General features: G+C 36.6%; 1 protein-coding gene across 1 annotated transcript; it reads left to right on the forward strand.

The window, feature by feature from the left end:
* Window positions 1–18,947: 18,947 nt before the first annotated feature.
* On the forward strand, window positions 18,948–21,036 carry LOC147396161 (GDSL esterase/lipase At4g16230-like). The gene is made up of 5 exons (XM_086450922.1): window positions 18,948–19,211; window positions 19,302–19,432; window positions 19,761–19,991; window positions 20,064–20,319; window positions 20,613–21,036. Exons 1-5 carry the CDS (start codon window positions 18,971–18,973, stop codon window positions 20,828–20,830), a joined length of 1,077 nt encoding a protein of 358 aa, XP_086307048.1. The 5' UTR covers window positions 18,948–18,970; the 3' UTR covers window positions 20,831–21,036.
* The last annotated feature ends 642 nt before the right edge of the window (window positions 21,037–21,678 follow it).

Below are 21,678 nucleotides of genomic sequence, written 5' to 3' on the forward strand. Positions count from 1 at the left end.
AAAAGTAAAGACGCACCACAGATCTCATCAAAATGAAGCCTTATCGTAAGACCCTTAATGGCTATTTTGTGAAGGAAGGAGAAGATTTATGTTACTATGGGTTCCTCGAGCCATTCATTGACCACATCACAGGTACTCGTCTGCCGGGGTTTGAGATCTTCTTTGGTATGGATTGGCCTGAAGAGGAAGCAAGCACAGAAGCTGAAATTAAGAAAATTGAAGACTGGCAGTTCAATCTAGACTCCCTCAACATCGACCAGTTATTCATTGAAGATCACAGTGTCTTGGTGTTGTCAACTGAGAAAGGGATCCCAAATCCTCAGTCTGGAATCAAACCCGCTGTAGGGTGTCTCTCTAGCTATCATGTAATTAGTCATGTATTACATGTCAAGACTGGGTCTGTCAGTCCCCTTAGTCCTATTCAGTCTGACATGCTAGATGAGTCATTTGTTTCTGTTGAGTCAAGTAAGTCCACTATTGCTACTAAGTTAAGTGAGTCTGTCAAGTTGGCAATGAGTCTTGTTACCCCATCTTCTTTTAATGAAATGAAAGAAATTCTTGATTACCCTGAGCGCAATAATAATTTAACTAATAATCTAACTTCGGAGGGAGAATCTTCTGATGAAGAACCTCCCCCTGAAATAATCAAATTACTTGAATAAGAAAATGAACGTCGGGCTCAACCTCTAATGGAGGAAGTAGAGGTTAGCAATCTCGGAACAAAAGAAAATCCTCAAGAGATTCGGATTGGGATCACATTATCCCTCGATGAACGCAAAGGGATAGTAGAGTTGCTCAGAAAGTTCAAAGACGTGTTCGCGTGGTCTTATGAGGATATACCAGGAATAAGCACAGACATTGTTCAACATCGAATTCCGTTATATCCAGATGCTCGACTATTAAACAGAAATTTCGACGTATGAAACTGGAGTGGACTCTGAAAATAAAAGAAGAAGTTACGAAGCAGATTAACGCTGGATTCTTGGAAGTAGTAGAATAACCTGAGTGGATTGCCAATGTCGTCCCGGTGCCGAAGAAGGATGGAAAAGTCAGGATGTGTGTGGACTTTAGAGATCTAAACAAAGCAAGCCCAAAGGATAGTTTTCCTTTACCACACATAGACGTTCTAGTAGATAGTACAGCAGGGCATGCTTTATTATCCTTTATGGACGTCTTTTCGGGGTACAATCAGATAAAAATGGATCATCGAGATATGCAAAATACGTCGTTTATCACATAATGGGGAACCTTTTGCTACAAGGTTATGCCTTTTGGTTTGAAGAATGCCGGAGCCACCTATCAAAGAGCAGCCACGACGTTACTACATGACATGATATATAAAGAAGTCGAAGTCTATGTAGACGATATGATAGTCAAGTCCAAAGAACAATTGGGGCATGTTGCTGCGTTAGAAAAATTTCTCACGAGGATTCAAAAGTATAAACTCCGCCTCAACCCGCAGAAATGTGTGTTTGGAGTAACTTCTGGAAAATTGTTAGGATTTGTGGTCAGTCAAAGAGGGATCGAAGTAGACCCTGTGAAGATTAAAGCTATCCAAGATATGCCACCGCTGGAAACTGAAAAGCAAATTCGAGGTTTTTTAGTCAGAATCCAGTATGTCAGTAGATTCATCGCTCAACTCACCAATGTCTGCGAACCTATTTTCAAGCTCCTCAAGAAGAATGAACCAACAGTTTGGAATGAGCAATGTCAAAAAGCCTTCGACTAAGTCAAGGAATATCTCTTGAACCCACTTATTTTGGTTCCACCCACACCGGGTGAACCACTTCTTCTTTATCTGTCAGTCACAGAAGAAGCTATGGGATGCATGCTGGCACAGTATGACAAAGATACTCGCAAAGAAAGGGATATCTACTACATCAGTAAGAAGATGTTAGAGTATGAACGAAAGTATTCAGCCCTGGAAAAAACTTGCTTGGTACTAGTATGGGCTACTCAAAGACTTCGACACTATATGCTATCTCATTCAATTATCTTGTTATCTCAGATGGATCCTCTCAAGTATCTTTTCGAGAAATCGGCACTGACAGGGAGAACAGAACGATGGTTATTGTTATTATCAGAGTTTGACATCACGCACGTTACACAGAAATCCATCAAGAGGAGAGCTGTAGCAGAATACTTGGCAGATCACCCAGTAGCAGAAGGAATAAGGCCTATTGATCAGTTCCCAGATGAGAACATCTTACATGTTGAAGAAGAGCCTCAGAACCAAACATGGCAGTTGTATTTCGATGGAGCCGCCAATCAGAATGGGTATGGAATAGGGGCAGTCCTGTTTTCTCCGGAAGGATGCCACATTCCGATCGCTATTAAGTTAGCCTTCTCTAATACCAATAACACAGCCGAATATGATGCATGCATCGCTGGACTTGAAGCTGCTTTGAATCTGGGCATTACAGAAATTGAAGTTTTTGGGTATTCAGCCTTGGTCATACACCAGTCATTGGAAGAATGAAAAACTAAGGATGAAAAGTTGAAGCCTTATCATGAATATTTGTTAAACTTAGTGAGTAAGTTTGAAGCTATTCGTTCCCAACACGTGTCAAGGGAAAATAATAGATTTGCTGACTCGTTAGCCACTCTATCTTCAATGATCCATTTACCCCCTAGCATGGAATTGAGGCCGATCACTGTTGAAGTCAAAGACAAACCTGCATATTGTTGTCAGATCAATATTGCTACTCGACCCGATGGAAAGCCGTGGTACACAGATATTAAAAAGGTGTTGGGAAAACAAGAATTTCCAGAAGAAGCATCGAGGAAGGAACGACAAACCCTTTTAAGATTAGCATCTCAATTCATCCTGTGCGCAGGAAGTTTGTACAAAAGGTCTTATGATGGGATTCATTTGTCGTGTGTCGATGAAGATCAAGCTGAACAGATAATGGTTGAACTATATTCAGGAGAATGCGGCCCTCACATGAGTGGGAAAATGTTAGCTAAGAAAATTATGAGACAAGGGTACTACTGGCCTACGATGGAAACAGATTGTCATCACATGGTCAAGACTTGCCACAAATGCCAAATACATGCAAATCTCATACATGTGCCACCTTCTCGATTAGTTGGTCTAACTTCACCATGGCCATTCTCAGTTTGGGGAATCGACATTATTGGTAAAATATCGCCTAAAGCATCAAATGGGCATGAATACATTTTGGTTGCTATCGATTATTTTACTAAGTGGGTCGAAGCTGCCTCTTATGCTGTCCTCACTGCATCTCGAGTTAAAAAATTTATCCAAACGAACATCATTAGCCGGTACAGGATACCTTCGGAACTGATTTCTGACAACGGGTCACATTTCAAAGCTGAGGTTATTACTTTGTGTTCAAAGTTTAAAATCTCACACCACAAATCATCTCCTTACCGCCCTCAAACTAATGGAGCAGTCGAAGCAGCTAATAAGAATCTTAAAACTATCATAAGGAAAATGTGCCAATCACATCGAGATTGGTCTGAAAAACTGCCATTTGCACTATGGGCATATCGAACTTCAATTCGATCCTCTACTGGAGCTACTCCCTACTCCTTAGTGTATGGCATGGAAGCAGTCTTGCCAGTTGAAATGGAAATTCCATCTCTGAAGGTCTTGTTGGAAAGTCAATTGTCAAAAACAGATTGGGTTCGCCAGCGGTATGAAGAATTGAATTTGATTGAAGAAAAACGACTGAGAGCTTTGTATCACGTTCAAGCTTATCAAAGAAAAGTTGCCCGTGCATTTGATAAAAAGATCAAGGTTCATCACTTACAAGTCGGGGATTTAGTACTCAAAGATAATCGGGCACCTATCTTTGACCCTAGAGGGAAGTTCAAACCAAATTGGGGAGGTCCGTACATCATCAAGGAGATACTACCAGGAAAAGCTGTCAAGCTTCAAGATCATGATGGAATCGAGTTACCAGAACGAACCAACCTTGACCAAATCAAACGGTACTACATTTCCTATTACCTAATTCTTTATCTCCTTTCTCAACCCCTTTGCAACCTGTTCAAAAAGAGAAAAATTATGCCTTTTATTTCTTAGCCTGATCACCTAACCTAGGGGAGGGAAAAATCTGAACTACGTTTTGGTCTGATCCCAAAAATTTGGGGTACGTAGGCAACCTGAAAAGTTACTTCAGGTCCGACCACATCAAAATAAAAAAATATATATAGATTCCTCGACAAAGGAAAAATCTAAAAAGAAAAAAATTCAAAAGAAAAAGAAATATCATCCAAAATAGGGAAGAAAGTTCAAGAAAAAATTTAAAATGAAATGCCACACAAGTGGCATTTGAGTTTTTGAGCCTCAAAATTCTTTTCTTTTTATGTCTAGTCCCAAACCTACCTATAAAAGTCCTCTTAAGTACCCTGTGAAAAAGTCAAGGAGGGTAGCGAAGCATGATCAGACAGTAATTCTAGAACTTTAGAGGAGAAGAAAAAGATAAAAAAAATAAATAAGCCTACTAAGTTGAAAACCCGGAAAGGGCAACTTAGGCAAAAATTAAGGCAAGCTCGCAAGGTTGAAAATCTGAAAGGACAACTTTGGCAACAATCAGAGCAAAGAAAAAAGAAAGAGCTCGCTAGATCGAAAATCTGAAAAGGCGATCTAGGCAAAAGCTAGAGCAAGCTCGCTAGATTGAAAACTTGAAAAGGCGATCTAGGCAAAAGTTAGAGCAATAAAGAAAAACAGAAGAAAATCCCAAGCTGAAAGCGACCCGAGCTGAAACATCAGAAGTTCGAATCATCAAGTTCAATACTCAGCTTAAACCGACATAAATTCAGAAGCCACAAGTATCTTGTCTATGATCAATCTGAAAATTCTTACTTCCCCAAGTGAACCAATGGAGAGAAGGGTGAATTCTATGATGAGTCTCAAAAGGAAATATTTTGTTTTCTTGAGCCTGACTCAAAATCTTCAATAAAATTAATCAAAATTAAAAGTTGGATCTTTATTGCGCTTATGGTAATCAAATATTTCAAACCTTCATACAAGGGGCATTTTTCTTTTTCCTCTAAATATGTAATTTCCCCCCTTATACTAGGAGCATTTTTTAATGATGTGTTCAATGCCATGTTTATTGTCAAACTAGGGACATTTTGTTTTTGAGCAATGTTAATCCTAAAAGATAATGAGAATTCCAAACTTAAGGTTACCCTCTTGATAGCAGTTTTTCGAAAAACTCTTGAGATTCAAACTCAGGTTTTAAATTTATAAAAATTTTGGACAAAATCTTGAGGTTCAAACACATGCATTTTAGATCTCACATAGGAGATAGGGCATCTATTCTGTCCTAGATCTATTCATTCCCGGATCCAACCCCTCTTTTCCAGATTTCATTTTCAATCATTCTTTCCCAGATTTATTCATTTATTCTCAGTTTTACTCAGCCAGATGCCGCCAAGGGTTTTCTTGGAATTATACTCAGATGCCGCCAAGGGTTTTCTTGGAACTATGCTCAAATGCCGGCAAGGGTTTTCTTGGAATTATGCTCAGATGCCGCCGAGGGTTTTCTCGGAACTATGCTCAGATGCCGCCAAGGGTTTTCTTGGAATTATGCTCAGATGCCGCCGAGGGTTTTCTTGGAATTATGCTCAGATGCCGCCAAGGGTTTTCTCGGAATATGCTCAGATGCCGCCAAGGGTTTTCTTGGAATTATGCTCAGATGCCGCCGAGGGTTTCTTGGAATTATGCTCAGATGCCGCCGAGGGTTTTCTCGGAACTATGCTCAGATGCCGCCAAGGTTTTTCTTGAATTATGCTCAGATGCCGCCGAGGGTTTTCTCGGAACTATGCTCAGATGCCGCCAAGGGTTTTCTTGGAATTATGCTCAGATGCCGCCGAGGGTTTCTCGGAACTATGCTCAGATGCCGCCAAGGGTTTTCTTGGAATTATGCTCAGATGCCGCCAAGGGTTTTCTCGGAATTATGCTCAGATGCCGCCAAGGGTTTTCTTGGAATTATGCTCAGATGCCGCCGAGGGTTTTTCGGAATTATGCTCAGATGCCGCCGAGGGTTTTCTCGGAACTATGCTCAGATGCCGCCAAGGGTTTTCTTGGAATTATGCTCAGATGCCGCCGAGGGTTTTCTCGGAACTATGCTCAGATGCCGCCGAGGGTTTTCTCGGAACTATGCTCAGATGCCGCCAAGGGTTTTCTTGAATTATGCTCAGATGCCGCGAGGGTTTCTCGGAACTATGCTCAGATGCCGCCAAGGGTTTTCTTGGAATTATGCTCAGATGCCGCCGAGGGTTTTTCGAAATTATGCTCAGATGCCGCCAAGGGTTTTCTTGGAATTATGCTCAGTTTATATTTACTTCATGCTCAGATTTGACTCATTTCCAACTCAAACTCTTTGAAATTTATCTCAGATTTTGAGCCCACACACTTGCACAGTTGTTATATCAGTCAAGGAGAATTTTTTTGTAAAATTCAAGGATCTGACACTGCCAGTGAGAACTCGCGCTCAAGGACCTGACATTTTTCTAATTCGGGGAGAGTTTTATGCTCAATGATCCGAATACCCCGACGAATTGTTAAATCAGGCTGCAAAATGAACTGTCACTAGCTTTGGCATTCGGATATCGCACTATCTACCAAAATAGATTTGCTATCTAGTTTGCTTCAACCCTCTACCAAAGAGGGGCATCTGTAGACATCCCATTTTTGCATCCGCCTGATTAATCAAGTCGTCGACCCGATCGTAAAGGTTCCCAATGATGGATGTCTATTCCAATGCTTTATTTTGTTACCAGATATGTTTCAGAAATCCGGATGAGGTATCTCGAACTGACAAAACTTAGAAACCACGCTACGCTAGGAAAATACGACCCCAGAAACATAGAAATCATCATCTTGCAAACCAAAAAGAAGCTTCACGATAAAAATCACTAAATTACCAAAATACCCCTAACATCAAAACAACCCTAGAGCCTGCATTACGCTTAGGAAAACCCACTCAAACACATAAAACAACAAATCGAAACCAAGTAAACCACTTCGCCAATTTTCACAAAATTTGACAAAATTACGAAAATACCCCTCATAAAGTTCACGATCATTTCATACAAAAAACTTCATAAATGAAAAAAACCAACATTCCCATTGAATTCCTTATGAAAAACTGATTCCAAAACATCTTGGAACATTGAAAAAAGACTTAAAACGTTAAAAATCCTCTCCGAGGGCAAAATGATAATTTCACAATTTTAATAATTAAAATTTTTGAAATTAATAAATAAATCATTAAATAATGTAAAGTGAAACATTAATAAAATTAATTATAAAATTTAAACTAAAAAATTGATCAATCAGGCTTTCAAGAAAATTGTTGATAGGTTCGCAAGATATTTCTTTAAGGACCCCTCCATTTGGGGGTCCAAAGAATCAAAGATATAATAGAGAGGGGTTCTCCAAAAATTAAAGTCAATCAAGCAAGACTAAAGTCAAGATATTAAAGTCAATCAAATAAGACTAAAGTCAAAATTAAAGTCAATTAAGTAAGACTAGAGTCAAGTATTAAAGTCAATCTCATAAGACTAAAGTCAAAACCCTAATCTAAACTAATCGAGTCAATCTCATAAGACTAAGGTCAAAACCCTAAATCAAAACCCTAATCTAAACTAATCAAGTCAATCTCATAAGACTAAGGTCAAAACCTAAATCAAAACCCTAATCTAAACTAATCAAGTCAATCTCATAAGACTAAAGTCAAAACCCTAAAACCCTAAAGACTAAGTCAAAACCCTAATTGAAACCCTAAAAGAAACCCTAATCAAACCCTAATGCTTCTAAAAACTTTATAAATAGGAGCCTCCACACCTTATTTTCATATCAAAGAAAAAATCCTATGAAAAGTAGGTGAAGAAGCCTCCACAACCTCTCCAAAACCCTAATTTTGGAGCCTCAACTCCTTACCTAACACCCCTGTTTTGATTTTAGCCTAAAAAACACCCAAAAATCTCTCAAAAACATCCTAAAAATTCATAACAAATTCGAAGCACCCAGATCCAAGAAGGAGATACCTTACCTCGGAGATCAGAAATCAGATCCGGAGATAGAACGAAGTAAGGAACACGGTACAAGGAGCCGTTTTCACCAGATCTGAAGGAATAACACTTTTGCAGATCGAATGTAAGCTTTTTTATTATTTTTTTTAATCTAGGTTTGACATTAACGATGTAGATTTATTTGGGATAAGTAGAGACCGGCAATGGCTGGACGGGGTTGGTGCCTAACACCTTCCAACCCCGTAACATGATCTCCGGATTCAGATTTTCTGTAGTAGATTAGTTTCTATCCGTTTTAGAGTCAGTTTGGTTCCTAGACCATAATAACTAGGTGGCGACTCCCAAACCTCAAGGGTCAAAAGCGGATCTGCGCACCCAGCAGATCAAGGGCGCTTTCAGGTACATACGACCCACTTAAGATTTTTAGCAATGCCTGCTAACGTTCTTTTGAGTTTTGTAGAAGACCTAAGATACTAATCTCTGTCGGGGTTTTGTTTAGCCGTTCCACTGTATTGAACTCACTTTTGCATATGAGTTTGATAAAGGAAAAAAAACTCTTGGCCCACAAAAGTATAAACTGTGAACAGCGAAAAATTCCTTGAAATCCTAAGCCTTGTGCTCAATCAATATTCGCCCAGTACTGGGGCACTAGGGATGGCTCTAAAAGAGCTTAAGAGATACTAACATCTATATCCTCAATGGTTGGCTAAAACACAGAAATCATTGAAGTACCAAAGGTCTTTCAAAAAGTTTTCATATTTTTAATCTACAATATCTATTTGATAAAAACAAATTTAAAAAATTCAAATTTTTTTCAAAATGACGATTTTGATCAATGATGAAAAATTTAGGACTTACTCAAACTTCATGTTTTCAAAGCAATAGATACACATGAGGCCAAGTAAGTAAAAAAAACCTACTTTCTTTTCATTTCAAAAAGTTTCACATTACATTTTTGCTAACAAAAAAAATTCAAAAATATATGGTACTAATCACACGTCTCAATGAGAAATGAAGAAAGAATCAAGTCTTTCTTCCAAAGCACAAATTTGGGCAGCTTGCCCCATCATCACCACCTTAGTGTCTGAAATGTCACAACTCACCAGGTAAGAAGCAAAGGCATCAAAGCAAGGATTCTGAGCAAACCTTTCCCACAGATCAGTAATCTTAGTCCTCAAAATGGAAGATTCTTCGCTTCGCAAAGACTCAAGATGACCTATCTGGGTCTTCAACTTAGTCTCAAAAGTAGCCAAAACATTTCAATCCGCTTGTGAGACATCCTCATCTCTTCTAATTGATCATGGTGATCAATAAAACGAGAACCAGAAGACCTTGCTAGAACCGAAGGCATAACACTAGCATTCTCTGCAGTTTGTTGTTGTATCCAAAGCCGACAGTTCGAAAAAGAATAGCCAAGAAATAAAGACGGCTGAAAACCACCACGTTCTTCCAAGCTTTTTTTAGTTGATAACACAATTGCCACGAGGGAAAAGAAGGAGAAAAAGACCCAACCAATTCACCAAAATCTCCATGGGTTACTATGCCTTGCTTTTCACCAAATTGTCTCAACACACGAAGAGGGATGTAGTGAGAAGTCCCAGTCAAACCAATCAATATGGCAAAGAAACTTTTGGAAAAGAAAAGAATGGGCAAAATTGAAGGCTAGAAGGTGCCTAACCAACGTATCTCATCATCTGGCATATCCTGTAAACCTTCAAACCAACCCAACTTGCCACCAGAACGGACATGGAGGTTCTTTTTGTTCATCAAAAATACTCAATCGACATGGATGTTGAAAGGAAGACTAATGGTCGTAGTCAAAGCCAAATGATCAAAGAACCAAAGCTATACAAAAGGGGAAGTCAACTCTAAATCACAATGTTTTAAGATATAAAATAGACAAAACGAGGACTTTACCTACAACGATGGGGCATACCCATGATACACTCGCTCTCTCCCGCTCGAACTATTCGTGAAAGATAAATAGGTTTTCCCAGTGGAATCAATAAGTTATGGACACAAGATTTTCGTTTTTCAAATATCTCAACCACTTTGGAGTTTTTGAGTTGCCACCATTCTTTTTGCAAAAGAGTGTGAATGGTCACCCGTGATATATTTATTGAAAATTCATTTTTTGGCATCTAGTAACTCTCGTATGAATAAGGCTCATTGTTCCATCTTTTGATCTAGGTAAATGAGTCTATGTTAGGGAGTAAGGCAGGTATTGGGCACCTTACTCCTTCCACTATTGGTGGTTACCTCGAATTAGGTCGGTTTGAAATAAATTTTAAAAAAAGTTAAAAATTTCGATTTGTACTCTCGAGTGCGAGGGACTTTGATTTTTGTTCAAATCATTAAGGGCACCCTTATTGAAAAATGAGCCTTTCAATGGCTCAAATCTTTCGTGGTGAGTACATAAGTATAGAGAAAAGGGAGAAGTAGAAGAGGAAAAGTGGAGAGAAGAGAAAGGGGGTTATTTGTTTCTTTTTGTCCAAAAACCCACCTTGATCTTGTCTTGATCTTCTTGCTCTTCAAAGATGAGTCCTCCTTGATTTTTTTTTATTTCCTTAAGAATGAGTAGAAGGTTGAGTCGAAAAGTTAGGATAATTGAGAGTAAGTAGTGAGTGAAGTGTTGAAAGAGTTTTTTTTTTTTGTATTTTTACATGAGGGGGGAGTTGTGTTGAGAATGGGGTTATTTTATAAGATTTGGAGAGGAATTTTTAGAGGTAGAATTGGGTGAATTAATAAAAATGGGTAGAATGGTTTGACGATGGTGAAGAGGATGTTTGTAGATTAACGGAGATGAAAAGGTATTTGGGGAAGGAGGTTGAAATCGATTATCTGTGACCTAAATGGGTAGGATCTTTCAATCCATTTGGGTTGAGTGTTAGGTAAAATAAAATGAATGGTGTTTGATTGAGAAAATGAGGGTGTAAGAGGGTGGTTGATTGGTTGAGTGTTTGGTTAATTAAGGGAAATGAGTTTTGATTAAAAGAATGGGTTGTATAAGAGGGTGGTTGATTAGATTTTTGGGAAGGTGAAGGAAATGATAACATGTGTCAAAATTGGGTATGGAGATGTAATGTTGGATGAGTTAATTAGAGAAAATGAGTATTTGATTAGAGATGAGGGGTGTTGTTTTGGCTTGTGAGAATAGATTTGTAGGAAATAATGAGGGTAGGTTAAAGAGAGGGTGATGTATTGATGTGGGTAGATGAATTTTTTAGAGAAAGGGGATAGGGGTAAGTAGTTGGATGAGGGAGGTGAGTTGAGGTGGTGACATGTGTCCCACTTTGATGATCTTAGTTGATTGGTTGTGATGTTGGGCTTGGGTTGAAAATTGGGTTTGGGTTGATTGGTTGGGCTTGGGTTGTTGGGTTTTGAAGTTAATAGGTTTCGGCGGTAGGTTGGGCCTGGGTATAACAATGGGTAGTGGGTTGTGGTGATGGGTTGAGAGGTGTAGAGGTGGGGTGAGGAGTTTTTGGTCCGTGGGCCATATGAGAGGGACCTTAGGCTATTTATTGAAAGAAATAGAGATTTTTGAAGATTTGGACTTTGAAGGCCTATTCCAATTTTTATGGGTTTTGAGGCATTTTGCATCAAGGGCTCGGTCTACAGGACTTAATTGGTTATTGATATATTGTGGTATTTTCTTAAGTAGGGATTATTAGATTTAATATTGATGGTTTACACTTAGATAAGTTCAAGCTAAACCATACTTCATCGAGAAAATTAAATATAATATTCTAATTTTGTGTTACTAAATTTTTTCACAGATATTGGGATCATTATTTGGGTTTAATAGTTTAGATTTTCCAATTCAACAACATTAGTTTTATTGAGTGGATCGAGATAAAGAAGAAATGTTAAAATAATGGGATGATTTGTTATGGTAGATTTGACTGATCTAATATTTGTATTGCAATTTTATTTCTTGTTTTTCTCGTTATTTCTAGTTAGCAATAGTATCTCTGAAATTGTTATTTATTGACTATCTTGAATCTTGATCTGTTTTAAGTTAAAAAGTAATCGGACTAACGTTGCCTCTGTGGATCGCTCTTTACTTGCCAAGGTTATTTGATTTGTTCTGTTATTCTCTACTCGATGAACAAATTGACGTCGTTGTTAGGGATCTTGTTCACAGTCAATTTTCGTGGTGTCTTGTTCACAACTAACGCTTCAGATATTAACATGATCTTAGAAATCGAATTTGTGGATAATGGCGTGTGTGAGCCCAATTTTTGGTTTTGATTACTATATCACACGTCTCGATCTCTCCAACAAGATATTCACATCAAAGATGGCAGGTTGAAATCCAAGTGTCTTTACGAAAATCAATATTTATGCTGGCATTGGATATTTAAATCTTACATGCCATTTAGATTCGTGACTTGACATTTTGTCTGGTTCGTTTGCTTATAAAGACACTGGTCAATGTAATGACCAACCAGAGCAGATAGTTTGCATTGCCTCATCTCATCTTTCGTATTCTCTAATGATGGATGGGTGTCTCGATGTTTGGTTTGATCACACATGATAAACCTAAAGCGAATTCCACCCTTTAAAAGGAAAAAGGCTTTAAAGACATATGTGCAGGGTTTCTGGGCCCGGGAGGATGAACACGAAATCCCATTTGGCTATGGGTTCTGAAGTGAAGAATTTGATTAACAGCAACCTAAGGAGGACAGAACATCGAGCCTGAACTTCGAGGATATTTCACGACTTGATTAGATACCTTAAAAAGGGTACCACAATGCCTTTAGGAAAGTTTTTAAGGGAGTTAAGAAGGTTAACCAACGCTACAAGGATCTGCAAGTCAACACTTGTTGATTGAGTAACAGAGATAAATAATGGCCTATATTGAATAATAGAAGGCACGTGCAAGTACACAAACTGCTGTGAGTTCAGATTCAGATTAGGATGTATTTTCTTAGATTAGTCATTGTTTTCCTAGTTAGGATATTTTCTCTTTCGTAGGTAGGATTTCTATCACTGCAAAAACTCCATCTTCAACAGGACCATGCTGTAATAGTTAAGGCATAAACCATAACATCGTATGTGTAGGTTGCAATGTTGACAAGAATGATCTTCTATTTGAAGGGTGTTGTTATCGTGAAGGTAAATAAAGAATGACTTGTTCCCAATTTGATGATACCCCCAGTACTAGTAGATCATCACTTGAGTCAACGAAATCAAATGTCTATTGTTTTAATAGTGGCAACACTCCTTTATCTTTAGAAAATAAAGTCAATACTATAAACAAACTTGTCAAAAGCATTGGATCATTAATTTCATATGTAGTTGTCGTCATGTTCATAGCAGCCAGATTATTATCAGATTCGAGTACAATCTTTGACGTATTAGGTCTATGATATTTTCATTCAGAGTGCAACACTTTTCAAGCAGGTCAATGATCACTCGATGGTAATGCCAATACCTTGGATGATAGTTACGTCCTATTTCTACTGGTCTATTAGAATGAGGTAGCTCGATCATATCTAACTTTAGCAAGTCATCTAACATATTGGAAACATCAGACTCGTGAAAAGAGTATTCCTTTACTTCAAGCTCTTTCGGGATTAACAAAGTTGTCCACATGTTTTAAAACTTGCCAACTTTGGGCTTTTCGTTTCTTTTCTTTGTTGAAATTTTATAGATGAGGTAAACATAACTCCCTCTTCTTGAGATTTAACTTAGATTTTTGAAGCGTGCTTGGCCTTAGGTCCCTAGGTGTAGTGATACTTTGCTTCATATTGTGGGCACATGTGGTTAGTCCTCGAAGGTATGGGACTGGATTGTTTTTAAGATGTACAAAAGTCTCCAATGCATCCCATGGATACACATCTCGATGGCGGATGAGTGAGAAAAACAATCTATGCAGTTAAGAGATAAATTCCTTCAACGCTTGATATACTCAATCATTAGCTCATCCTTTATCTGTTTGATAGTGATGAGTTCCACCATGCTTACTACCCTTCTAGTACTATAAAAGCGGAAAAGGAACTTTTTTCGAGTTGGTCCCAACCGTCTATCAAGCTGGGTTCCAAGTTGACATACCAATGAAATGCATTATCACAGAGGGAACAAACAAACTATCTTACCATGAAGTCACCATACATATCAGCATTGTTACAAGTTTCAATGAAGTAGGTAATGTGCTGCTTTGGATTGCCTTTTCCTTCAAACTGTTGAAATTTTGAAGGTTGATATCTTATCAGAGATGTATTTGCTCAATACGTTGGATATAGGATTTAGAATAAACCAACGAGGACTGTGACATGCCCCCATATTGAGCGCGGATGATGTTAGTGATCATTGCTTGTAGTTGTTGGACGGAGAGCAATGTGACAGATCCATGTAAAAGATATTGCGTAGAATTTTGCGAACCATAGAGATCTCCTTGTTGCTTATCTTCACAGGGAGTCATGTATGTTTCAGGGGTAAAACCTGATGGATACAAAGGTTCAGTTTTTGATTTGTTTGCTTTGTCCTTCTGTTCCAAATGGCTAATTAGGATAGCAATTTGAATGTTTTTTTTCTTCCATTGTTTTTGTCAACCTGTTGATGGTGTCTATTATCTAAGCAACTTGTTCTTCCATTGTTAGTGCTCCAACTATCATTACCATTCTAATGAAGGTGTGAGTTTGCGACAGATAAGTGATTGATAGAGATCTAGACAATCTCTTACTTTATTTTAAATCAGATTTAGAATTCGATGATTCGTCTTCCAAAATGTCCTTCCACAATGTCTTTATTGTGAGTGTCATTTTTGTGGCATGCTTCTTGGAGCGACACTAGGGTTCCACAAGTTTGGAACTACCAGTTTTCGTCATTGTTCACATTGCATGATGATCACGATCGATAACCTAACAGATTCAAGGTTGGAGGAAAATATTTTCTTACCTTTCTCAATAGTGGCAGATGCGATAACGTTGACATTGTAAGATGCCATTGATGCTTTGGTTGATGTTTTTGTAATTGACTAAAAGATAAAAGGTTGAGATAGTCCCACCAGGTGTGCTAGAAATTTTTTAACAATAAATTTCAGCAAATCTACCTCAAGATTCATGAAATAAGATCATAAATGATTTTATTTTTTTTGATGAAAACGAGAATACAAATCTCAATATTTTTCTCTGATTAACAGTCAAGTACAAAAATATGACGTATGTAGTTTTTTTTTCTCTAGGCTTCATGCTTTATCGACTGAGAAAATTACTTTGGCAATGACTTTGTTTGTGTTTGATTTTCTTAAAAACTTCTATAGATTTTCTTCTCTCCGGGCTTCGCGTTTTGTCAACTAAGAAAATTTTCCTTGACTTTTGAAGAATGACTGTTGAGTTTGATCTTCTGTATAGGATTGTGTAGATTTTCTTCTCTCCGAACTTCTTGTTTTATCAGTTGAGAAGGATTTGTTAGCTTCTAAAAGGACTTTTGAGATTGATCTTCTGTAGAGGTTTGTGTAGATTTTCTTCTCTTTGGGCTTTGCACTTAGTTGAGAATGATTTGTTGGCTTCTAAAGAAGGGTTTTTGAGCTTGATTTTCTGTAGAGGTTTATATAGATTTTCTTTTCTCTAGGCTTCGCGTTTTATCGACTGAGAAAGTTTTCTTAACTTCCAGATAAGGGTTTTATGCTTGATTTTCTCTTTAATAGGAGTCCGAAACTATGAAGAATTTTTTTATATCTCTAAAGAAGGGCTTGAAATCTTCTTCTTCTCTAAAGGGAGAGCTTTTGTCTTTTAAGAGAATGTGATCCAACTTCCACTTTCAAATGAGAGAGGCTTTTGTATTTATAGACTTAAAAATAGTTTAGCTTTCCAATCATACCCCAACTTAAAGAGATTTGATTGGTTTGTTCAGAGGTTAAACTTGTCCAAATCCAATTTCAAGGATTCTACGGATTGTTGATGGACCAAACTCATTTATTTGGGTGTAGGGCCTGATAGTTATGTGGATCACTCAGATTTATTAGATCATGGGTTTTATCTGAAATACCCAAAACCCAAGCTTGTAGGAGGCATGGTCCCAGTTAATGGACTCAATTTGGATACGAAGGCCCATTTATAACTTCAAGGATTTTTATTTATAGAATTTGTAAAGGCCTCCTCAAAACTTTATTACCTACAATGACATCTCTATACTCTATAGCCTAGGGTTACATGACATCTCTATTTAAAGATTTTAATTAATCTCGACCAACTTAGCAATCTAGCACCTTTGGGTTAATAACTTAGATGATCTAAACTTAACTTAATCATTGTTAATAATCTCATGTTTAATTCATGAGTTTTTTTCATTTTTTTAAATGAAAATAATTCTCTAGGTCATTGAATTATTCTAAACTATTTGCCTATTGTAACTTGTTTTATGTTCTAAAGTGTAACACAACTTCAACATTGAAGCAGTTATACTTCAAATTGTAGAGGAATCCACCTTTTTAGGTGACAAATGTCCCTTTCATCATGTAAAAATAATAATGATATGCGTCCTTCAACATTTATTCCAGATACGACATTAATTTTTCATAGTGATGATTTGTCCCTTGACTTTGGTCTTCTTTTATAAACCAATGGAACAGTATCCCCAATGTCCTCAGTATCCCCACCATCATTATTACTCTCACAACTATATCATCACTACGAAAATCACTAATTTCATCATCACCATCATATTATTGAATTTTTTAAATTGAGACGAATAATACACATATAAAGCATAGGTCGCATACTATTCATTTATCAAAATTTAGATTGGATTTTTGCAACCCAAAATCGAACATAACTCAAAATTTTCATGTATTGAATTTTGCGGTATTTCGAATTGCTAACCCTACCATGAGTGCAATGCAATGCAACAAGCCCAAGTAGGACCATAGATTTGGACGAGTGATAGATTCATAATAATCTAAGGAGACCTATTCTTGAATGGAAATGCTGAGATCTTCAAGATCTATAGAAATTTTTGGAGTTTCCATTTTCAGGTCCAATTCCTTTGATTATCCTATTTTTTAGATGCCTATGTTATTTTAGGAAAGTTTTGTTTTGTTAATAACTTTAGTTATGGAATTCAAAATCGTGCACCGTCGATTCTTTCTTATTTCTAAAGTTAAGTAGTATCTATTTTCATCCTTCAGTTATTTTTAGTATTTTTTAATTTTGGTTATTTTCATGTTTTTTTAAGAATAAGACTCTTTTATAGAAAATAGTATCGTAACTCTAATATGGGGTAACAAATTTGGATTAATAAAATTTATGTTTTTAGAGAGTCTTTTCTTTCTTTTCCAACTATTTGCTATTTTATGTGAATCAACAAGTTTTATATGCCCAATTGTTTGGTATTCATTTGAGATTCAACGAATTAATTGGAAGACTGCTCTTCATCCTACATCCTACCTCAAATTCATCCACATCTTTCTACACTCTCTCAGTTCGAGAAAGGTAATAGTGACCTTGAGTCTAAATTCAACAAGGGTTCAAATCTGCCTACACTTGCAAAAATCACTGATACTTTCGTTACATTGTGTTTTGGTTTGACTTTAGTATGTAGGGAAGAGATAGATTTTGATTAAGTTCCAACAATGGTCAAAATCCTATTAGATGAGTTCATCGATGTATATCCCAAAACGTTACCGCTTGGATGGCCTCCATATTGTTGTCCAATTGTTAAGTACAACAAGTTAATCTCGAAAGTAATCGGATCATATGCTTCAAACAATAATGCCTTGAAGTCAAGGACGAGTTCCTTTCAACTCAGGGAGGATGATGCAGTGCAACAAGCCTAAGTGTGACCATGGATCTGGACAAACGACAGATTCAGAATAATATGAGGAAACCAAATCTTGAATGGAAACGTTGAGATCTTTAAGATCCATAGAAGCTATGGACTTTCCATTTTTAGGCATGTTCCTTCGTTTACCTTAATTTTCAGACTTTTTTATTATTTTATGAAAGTTTTGTTTTGTTAATAACTTTAGTTATAAAAGTCAGAATCATACACCGTCGATTCTCACTTATTTATAAAGTTAAGTTGTATCAATTTCCATCCTTAAGTCATTTTACTAGTTTTAATACATTTTTTTCTATTTCGACTATTTTTAGTGTTTTTCTAGGAACAAGACTCTTTTATATAAATAGTAATGTAACTCCAATATGGGGGAACTTTGGCTTAATGAAATTTTAGAAAGTTTTTTCTTACTTTTCTAATTACTTTGTATTTTGTGTGAATCAACAAGTTTTTTATGCTCAATTGTTCAGTATTCTTTTCAAAATCAACGAATTAATTGGAAGATTGTTCTTCACCCTGCATCATTGTTGTCTTACATGAGAAGATGATATAAATGCCATCATTTTCAATTTCAAGACTTCATCTGCGTGAGCCTTCAATTCAAACCTTAAGAACAATTAAATAGAATTTTTTGGTAATTCGAAGATGATGAACTTTTTTATAAAAAACTCGAGGGTTTTTGGGAAAAAAAATTGAAGATAATGGTTTGAAGATGATACCAATTTTATGTTAAAAGAGTATTCACAGCAGAGATTTAAGAGTTTGAATAGAGAAGATTTATTGGGAGAAAAAATCCACTATTTTTAGCTAGAGATTGAAAACTAAGATATTAGGTCATTTTCATTAGTCATCCTCCGAAGACTGAAGTCTAGAGGTAACTCATCAATTTGACAACGCGGGGTTATGTCAAACATTCACCAAATATGTCTAAATTACCCATCTATCAACAGTTAAAATTGAGTAACACGAGTCCGAGTCAGTGCAGTTTAACGCTTTATGAAGACGGTTAGGTTAAATAGCTGTCACTTCTTAAATTCAATAGTCAGGTTTTGGTGGAGCTGGTTAGTAACATTTATGCATGAAATCTGTCAGAATTTTCAAGTGGTGGTCTATAAGAATCAATACTACATACGTTTCAATAATAATAAGAATAATAAAAAGCCCATAAGAATCAATGGCCTTTTTTTCAATTCTTCCTGTTTTTGTGTTATTTTCTATTATAGTTGTTGTTTCTCAAGCCAAAAGTGTACCTCGTTTTTTCATATTTGGAGACTCGTTGGTTGATGGTGGAAACAATAATTTTATTTTCTCCTTAGCAAAGGCTGATACGAAGCCGAATGGAATTGATTTTGTTCCAGCTGGTCGGCGTCCTACTGGTCGTTTCACAAATGGCAAAACAGTGATGGATTTTATAGGTAATGTTCACTCTTCAATTTGTTTTAAATTTATATTGATGTCTGGCCTGATCTGACGATGTGTTATTGTGATTTTATTAATTTCTTTAGGTGATGAATTTGGATCGACTTGCTATCCTCCACCTTACATGGGCCCCAATGCGAATGAGGCCGCTGCAACATGTGGGGTGAACTACGCTTCCGCTGCAGCTGGAATTCTCAACAAAACTGGCTACATATTTGTAAGCCATTTTTATCTCCATGGCGTTGAAAATTAGTTGCCAAACTATATATTCATGCATATTCTAACAATTTCAAGGTGCATTTTATTTTTGAAGCTAATTGTCACTGAATTATCATACAAGGGTCCATGACCATACTACGGATTAACTAAATTGAACCCAAATTCTGATTCTACCATCCCAAATTCTATATCGAACTCAATCCATTTAACTAATTTTAAATATCGATCTTGTCTACATATACTTATAATGTGACATGTTATATGGTCTAGACCATCTAATGAGTCAAATTTTGGAGTTTCATGAATTTATCTTATTTTCTATCTAGATCGGTCGCATAAACATGGATGCACAGATTGATAATTTTGCCAACACCCGACAATTCCTAATCTCAAGCCTTGGCATGGAAAAGACTTCAAAGTTGCTAAAGAGCTCTTTTTTCACCATTACAATTGGATCGAATGACTTCCTCGATAATTACCTCTTAGGAACACGAATACTAGTGCCTCCGGACGATTTCATACTACAGCTGATCACAAGATACCGACTTCAATTAAGAGTAATCCCTCTCCCTTCCTTTCATCCGATTTCCATTTCTAGCTAACACATATCTACACGTTTTCTCTTACAGAGACTGCACAGTTTAGGTGCAAGAAAGATTTTAGTGTTGAACGTAGGACCAATTGGATGTATTCCATCTCAGAGGGAGTCAAATCCATTGGTTGGAGAAAATTGTGTTGCTGATACAAATCAACTCGCCATGTCCTTCAATAAAGGGCTTAAGGATCTCGTTATCGAACAGAACTCAAGCCTCACCGAAGCTAGATTATTTTATGCAAACGCTTATCGCATTGTGTCTGATTTACTTCAGAGTTATACTAATTATGGTTGGTCTATCATACTTGGGAGAACTTCTATTATCACATCAAATTTACTTAAAATATGTCAATCTTTCAAATCAAATAATCTATTGGAAAATTTGGAGAAGTATTTTCTATTTTTTCACATAAAAATTCTTAATTAGAACTCCCTTTGATGAGAAAGAAACATTTGGTGTCTTTTTAATCTTATTTGGAAAGTTATGATGGAAGCTTATCTTCAAATCATATCAAGCTCTAAAATGTGGTCTCTATTTGTTTTGAATGACATAAATCTAATATTACTCCATTGCTTTTCACAGGCTTTGAGGTAATAGACCCAGGATGTTGCAGGGGATTCCTTACGTGTGGTTCCATATCGACGTATTGTCCTGATCGGTCGAAGTACTTCTTCTGGGATTCTTATCATCCTACCGAGGTGGCAAACAGGTTGATTGTAAATCGGTTATTGGATGGTGATATTGAGGATGTATATCCATTGAATCTACGACAGATTATCAAACTCTATCTAAGAAGTTGAATTAATTAGGGAAGACTTTACTGAGGATGTATGAACATTGTACAACAACTACATATACATGCGACCTTACAAATATTGTTGCACAGACTAATGGAGTCTCACCTAGTGTTCTATTAATATGCCCTATTGTATAATGTGATGTATAAGATATTCTACCTGGGATCTGGGTTTATCATGATTAATTCAAGTTGGAACTAGGTTTATCATGTTAAATTGGTACTTCTTAAGAATTTATTGTTCAAATATGTAATTATATTTTGGTATATAAGTAAAGACACCATTACTGATTAAAAAAACATAATATAATTTCACTATCTGTTTTTTTCCTCCACTATCATTAATTTTGTCCATTAAATAATAAAAAGTAGAAAAAAAAAACACTTTCCTTACTAATTTAGTAAGACTTTTTAGTCTTACTAAGGGACGTTTTGCTCAAATAGACTACCACATTGGCAATACAACATCATAGCCCTCTAGATTTCATGAAATTGAAGGTGAAAATTAATATTAATTTTAAAGTTGATAGAATTTTGTCCTCTACAACCGTGTTGGGTTGGAACATATTTTTGGATACCACAAGGTGAGGCCAACGATCCTTAATAAGAGTTAAAATCTTACTAAGTTAGTGTTGTTGGTACTATTATTGGAAATAAGTGAAGGACTGTTGGGAACAGTTAAATGGGTTGGTGTATCAATTATCTTGTTAAAGGAGTTGCTTCCTTAAATAAATAGAACTGAGAGATTTACCGGGCAGACCTATCTGTAGTAATTTTATACAAAAACTCCCTTACTTTATCAAGTTTGAGTTTGTTGCTTGAACATATCTTACTTTATGAATTAGGTAATCA

Source organism: Akebia trifoliata, chromosome 8 (assembly GCF_017979445.1).
Source record: "Akebia trifoliata isolate Shusen 1 chromosome 8, ASM1797944v1, whole genome shotgun sequence".
NCBI classification, from domain to species: Eukaryota; Viridiplantae; Streptophyta; class Magnoliopsida; order Ranunculales; family Lardizabalaceae; genus Akebia; species Akebia trifoliata.

What these genes read in the sequence shown, in the direction of transcription:
- LOC147396161 (XM_086450922.1), top strand. Translation starts at nt 18,971, where the DNA reads ATGGCCTTTTTTTCAATTCTTCCTGTTTTTGTGTTATTTTCTATTATA. An exon ending in AACAGTGATGGATTTTATAG is followed by an intron (nt 19,212 to 19,301) that starts GTAATGTTCACT and finishes TAATTTCTTTAG; the next exon opens with GTGATGAATTTGGATCGACT. An exon ending in ACAAAACTGGCTACATATTT is followed by an intron (nt 19,433 to 19,760) that starts GTAAGCCATTTT and finishes TTTTCTATCTAG; the next exon opens with ATCGGTCGCATAAACATGGA.